Here is a 6,000-nt window from a genome sequence, read left to right on the forward strand (position 1 = left end):
GTGGGTAAAACAGGTGGGGAAACCTAATCCTGTCTTACAGGCAATGTCTTTTCATCTCTTGCTCTTCCAGTTCCTTAGAGCTCATAAAATCCCAGCAACCTCCTATACTATTTTCCTGACTCGTTTTTCACACTATGAAGGAGAATTACCAATAAGAAAAATGGCAGTAAATAATAGCAAAAACATTAAAAATTAACAAATTAGAGAAGAAAAATATGTATGATTCTTCCTTTGTTTCCTTGTTTGTTTAGGAATACTGAAATTAAGGGGTAATTGGTTACTAAATTATGTGGTGATTAGGGGACCTTTGAGGTGTCACCAGAAATCCTCAGAGCAATAACAATTACCCCTCCTGTTCTAAACCTTGGGGAAGATAATGACTACTGAATTGCTAAACAAATATTCATTAGCACAATGCTGATGCCTTAAGGATCCCAGTTAAAATTTCATTCTACAATTTGAAAAGACATGGACCAGGGCAGATTTTCTGATAAGTTAACTCAGCACACTAGGGAGCTTTGCTCCCAGAGGAGGCTGAGGGACAAATGAAAACCAAGGAGTCTCACATGCAACACCACAGGACTTTATTGTGACAGGGAAGCATAGCAGGCGATTACAGAAACTCAAGGTGATCCAAGGGGAAAGGCTTGATGCAGGTACTGCGTCGTGGGTACTGGTGCCCTGCTCAGGGCCCCAGGGCCAGTCGAGGTGGCAGGAGGCTGCAGGGGACGCCGAGGCAGCAGCCAGGGCACACTGTGGCACAGGGCAGTGGGGCATTGGGCACATAGCCACATCCAGTCCCCAGGCCCCGGCAGCTGATGGGTGCTGCTGGTCCCCAGGGTTCTTGCTCCATGTCCCCATGCCAGGGTCCTTGCTTCAGAGCTGTCGCTGGCTCTGGGCATGGCTGCGGTGGCCTTAGAAAGACCCACAGCTACCGCGGCGGGACCTTCTCCACCTGGTACCAGGGAGGCAATAGCCCATGCCAGAGGAGGAGAGGCCAGAGCTGTAGGACCTGCCAAAATTGCCAAAGCCACTAGAGCCATACAGGCCCCCGTAGCCCAGGGAGCCCCCGTAGCTCAAGTCATCCCCATAACCTAGGCAGCTCCCATAGCCCAGGGACCCGCCATAGCCCCCCAGGCCAAAGGAGCTCCCGTAGCCCTGGGACCCACCGTAGCCCCCCAGGCCAAAGGAGCTCCTGTAGCCCTGGGACCCGCCATAGCCCCCCAGGCCAAAGGAGCTCCTGTAGCCCTGGGACCCGCCATAGCCCCCCAAGCTCAGAGAGCCCCCGTAGCCCTGGACCCCCCCCAGGCCAAAGGAGCCCCCAAAGCCTCGGGACCCTCCAAAACCAAAGGGGCCCCCATAGCCCAGGGAGCTTCGGGAGCTGAAGGAGCCCCCCAGAGTGGCTGGGCCCGAGGATCCCACAATGCTCTCCTGAGGAAAAGAGCTGAGCACAGGGCCCGGGACTGTCACCACTGCCGGCGGGGGGATGATCACAGCTCTGGAGGGGGGACACTGCTGCACGCATGGCTCATTGTAGCTCTCGGCAATTGGCTGAGGGCAGGTCACCCCGTAGGGTCTGTAGGACTCCATGGAGCAAGACATCCTTCCTGTGGTGGTTGTGAGTCTGCAGTGCACAGCAGGAAGCAGGTTTAAGGTAAATGGACAAGCCTTAGAGCTTCACTATGAGGAGATGAACCAAGATTTCTAAGTGTTGCATGCGTTTCTGAATCACCAGAAGTTAAGAGTAGATTTATATATATAACAAATGAAACTCTTCCTTGTATCAACTGCCCTTATACTATCTTTAATCTTATCATGATTGGCTTTGTAAAAAATCTGATGTGAAACACAAATTCTGTTCTGGAGAAATTACTAGGTGCCAGACTGGAGTAACTCAACTCAACTCAACTGCTGAGGTACAAAATGCTGGAGACAGGTACGTTTTGTAATGCTGGAGACAGGTACGTTTTGTAATGCTGTCTCCAGCATTTTGTACTGCACTCACAAGGTATAAGAACCAGAGAAAAAGAAGTCAGTATGAATACGAGAAAAATCTCATTGCCTGTATGTGTTAATTCAGGCTTCCTAAGGCACTTCAAGTATTCGTATTTTTCTAGCTTGAAGATTTACTTCCTATCCTAACGCAGTGACTCCTGATGCTCTGCCTGGACAGATTCATTTTCAGAATGAAACAAAGGGTATAAGTCTGTGATCACACATGCAGGAATCTTCTCCATGATAAAAGCACTGTAAAAATAAAAGGTAATGGTAGTAGAAAGACTGAGTGGAAACCACGCTTACCTTGTTTGCTGTGGAGACTGAGGCAAGAGAAGTGGATAGAAGGGCTGCAGGTAACATGAGCTTTTATATGCTTCCCCAGCCGCTGTCTTTAAGCCATCATTTGTGCCTCTGGTCCTAATTTGTTACAAAACAAACATGATAGTGGGAGCTTTCATATTGCCTTGTCAGCACTGTCCCTCCCAGGAGTTACTATGGGTGTGATAGAATGCTGATGACAATCAGTTATCTGTGATTTTCATTTTAGAGGATTTATGAAACTTGCATCCAAACGGATGCATCCTGTACAGTCATTGACTGAAAGCCAGAGCAAGAAACATGCGTCATGTTAGTCCCATTTTAATGTTTGGGATAGTACCTGCATGGCATGGGGCCCTTTCTGTGCCATGTGCAAGAACTAGGTGAAGGTCATCCAATGTGAGCTAGACATTCAGCTCTGAGAGGACACAATTTCTCCTCACACAGAATCACAGAAGGGTTCAGCTTGGAAGGGACCTCTGGAGGTCATCAGTTCCATGCCCCGGGCTCAAGCAGGGCCATCCAGAGCACGTTGCCCAGGATCATGTCCAGGCAGCTTTTGAAGATCTCCAAGAAGAGACTCCACAACCTCCCTGGCCAACCTGTGCCAGTTCTCAGTCACTCTCAAATTAAAAAAAAAAAAATTGTTTCCAGATGTTCAGGTGAAGCCTTCTGTGTTCCAGTTTGTGTCCATTGCCTCTTGTCCTCTTGCAGTTGGTTGGGGATCTATAAACATTCTGACAGATCAGGGCAAAGGGCTGACGTTTTGCAGGCTCACTTCTGATGGAATAGATGTTGTGGTCAGACACCACCTTGGTGTCCTTTGGTTGGGTACTGAGAGGGTGGTCGGGCACTGGAACAGGCTCCCCAGGGCAGTGGTCATAACAACAGGCCCGCTGGAGTTCAAGAAGCGTTTGGATACTGCTCTCAGACATAGGATTGGATTTTTTGGTGGTCCTGTATGGAGCCAGGAGTTTGACTCGGTATGGGTCCTTGTGGGTCCCTTCCAACTTGGGAGATTCTGTGATTCTATGATCAGTATTGCTAGTAACAGCAAGAGAGCAATAGGACATGACAAAGTTTCTAGCTTGGTTTAAGCTTTTCGTTTTATCTGTAACTAATTCTGGCAGGGAGATTTGTATCTGATTTAATGCATTTCCAGTGACATAGGGGAATGATACAGTCCTGTTGTTGCTATAAATATTAACTACAACCCAAGTGGAGCTGGCATTCATCTATTGAAACATCTTCCAACATCACTCACTCAACTCTGCTGAGACAATTCAGATGACACCAGGTTAAAAGAGGGAGGCTGAGCTGAGAATGGCTGCTCCAGGGAAGCAGAAAAGGCCTTTTTGATGCCATCAGAACTGTTAATGGGGTCTCTGTCTAAAGCTAATAACCACTTGAAAATTTAATTTGGAATCTCACCTTATGCAAGTTAGAAATACATTTTAAAACAATCCTTATTTTCCTTTTTTTTTTTTTTTTAATCCCCATCCCAGAAGTACTGACAACTTAAGAAAAAATGGGAAATTAAAATATATCCCTTTTAATAGCATTTTATTAATGGGATAATTCTGTGGTATCACACAATTATTTGCCAATCTGTTGTTTTCTAATTTAACAATATTTCAAAAGATAGGCTATAAATGACCTCGAAATTGTTAAATAGCTGTACCTTTGAAGTGTCATCAGGATCTGCTGATAATAATGAGAGGCACCTGGAAGATAATGACTTTAAGCTGCTTCACAAACACTCATTAATACTTAATGCTTGCAATTTCTGTTATAATCATGCTAAATGAAGAAGGGCAGGATTTAGAAGCTCCCTTGTTATGAAACAGCATCATTCAAAAATATGCCAACCAACGTCATTCATTTTGCTTCCATAATCAGGCTGTGATTTTTAAATTTGACACTTGCAACAATTTGATTTTCATTCATAATGTCAAGCTCTTTATTCTAATAAATATTAATAAGTTTGGGGAGATTACAATGTCCATGCTATGGGTGCAAATAGTAGCTTCATCTCCCTTTATGAGCCTGTATTTTGGTAATATGCCTGAAATTCTAATACCTTAAATTCTAAGGAAAAAATAAGAGCCCCCTTAAAGGTTACCTGAATTTTCAGGCTGAACAAGTTATCCATCCATGTTCTGAAAAACAAAAGGTCTCAAACTGATGTCCTAAATTCTCTCCTCTCATAGTCTCCAGACCTCATGCTGTCACCCCTACATGAACCCCTCTCTTACACATGAAGCTGTACACTATGACACAGAGCACTTGGTCCACACACCTCTAAATTGATGCTCTTGCACAAGATTTGCATGCTGATGGTAGCACGTCGGTGTAGAACAATCCTACAACAATTGAATATGAATTTTTAGTAGGTGTTTGTGAAGCCTCTTATCATTCCTAGGAAGATCTGGAACATCTCTGAGATGCGTCACTGCCATTTCAAAGACAACAGTAAAATAACAATAGAAGCCACTTTATAATTCATCAGTAATTAATGTCATTTGGGTTGCAAACAAAGATTAAAAAAAAAATGTTTCTAAACCAGATGTGGATACCTGAAATTCTCCTTTGTACTACCTCTTTCTCCCCTTTTTATCCACTTTCAGTGCGTTTCACCTTCCAAAATGACTCCTAGTTGCTGTTGTAACTATTTTCAAAAAAAAAAAAAGGCTGTTTTGAAGTGGCTGACTGGGGGATGCTTTGCCACTCCTTCTATACTTGAATATTTATTGTTCTTCACATTAAAGGTCTTAAGAGAGATATAAAAAAAAAAAAAAGTTTGTTCTTTTTGATAATTTTTTTAAACCATTTCTCCTCCAAATTTCTGATAGAGGTAGTTGCTATGTGAATTAAAGTAGTTTATTCAATGCATTCACTTCAGTAGCAACAATATTTACCACTGTATCTCTAGATATCTTTTATGGTCTCCCCTGAGTGCATTACGCTGGAGGCAAGCAGCAGAGCTAGTGATTGGTCTATAATGAGATATTCAAGACCACAGACCCAAATTATTTAAAGGCCCCATCATTTCCTATCCTGTGATGCAACTTCAGATGTCAGATTCGATTTGCCGCACTGAGCAGCCCAAATGATGACAGTCATTGTAAGTTCACTATCTGAAAAAAACAACAACAAAAAAAAGTAAAACCTTTATATAGCAAATATTGACTAGTAGCAAATGTGTTATCTGTGGCTTATTTTTAACCAGTAAGGCACATAGTCATGTTACATAAAACACGTATGTGTTATATAAAACTTAAAGTGTACTTAAATAACAGATGCGCCAATGCTGGTGCTGGGCACTAGATGACTGGAAGATCCCATCATTCATCAATCCAATGCCCATGACTTGGTACTGGCATTGTATCACACCTTTTTTTTCAAAGATGGGGAGTGGCAGTGCAAAGCAAGCAAAAATAAATCCCTCAATATCAAGGTTGTTTTGTTACTATGTAAGACCTAAGGCACAAAGGGTGTATCATATCCTGTAAGCAGTTTGAGACATGTATAAAAGCTCTCCCTACTCCAAGCCTCTCCATCCACTTCTCCTGGCTTATTCTCCTTGGTGAACAGGGTAAGTCCTATTTGGCTCAACCTCTGTCCTTCTCAAGCTTTTTTCAATTAATGCTAAATCATATGTGATGCTATGGAATGGCAGGCTTG

General features: G+C 43.5%; 1 protein-coding gene across 1 annotated transcript; it reads right to left on the minus strand.

Moving 5' to 3' along the window:
- Positions 1-915: 915 nt before the first annotated feature.
- LOC118258476 (scale keratin-like) lies at positions 916-1,602 on the minus strand. The gene has a single exon (XM_035567343.1). The coding sequence runs from the start codon at positions 1,600-1,602 to the stop codon at positions 916-918; it is 687 nt and encodes a 228-aa protein (XP_035423236.1).
- Between the last annotated feature and the right edge of the window lie 4,398 nt (positions 1,603-6,000).

This window comes from Cygnus atratus, chromosome 28, assembly GCF_013377495.2.
Source record: "Cygnus atratus isolate AKBS03 ecotype Queensland, Australia chromosome 28, CAtr_DNAZoo_HiC_assembly, whole genome shotgun sequence".
Taxonomy (NCBI): domain Eukaryota; kingdom Metazoa; phylum Chordata; class Aves; order Anseriformes; family Anatidae; genus Cygnus; species Cygnus atratus.

Bases quoted from the DNA above. Each gene is read 5' to 3' on its own strand.
- LOC118258476 (XM_035567343.1), bottom strand. From the start codon at position 1,602: ATGTCTTGCTCCATGGAGTCCTACAGACCCTACGGGGTGACCTGCCCT.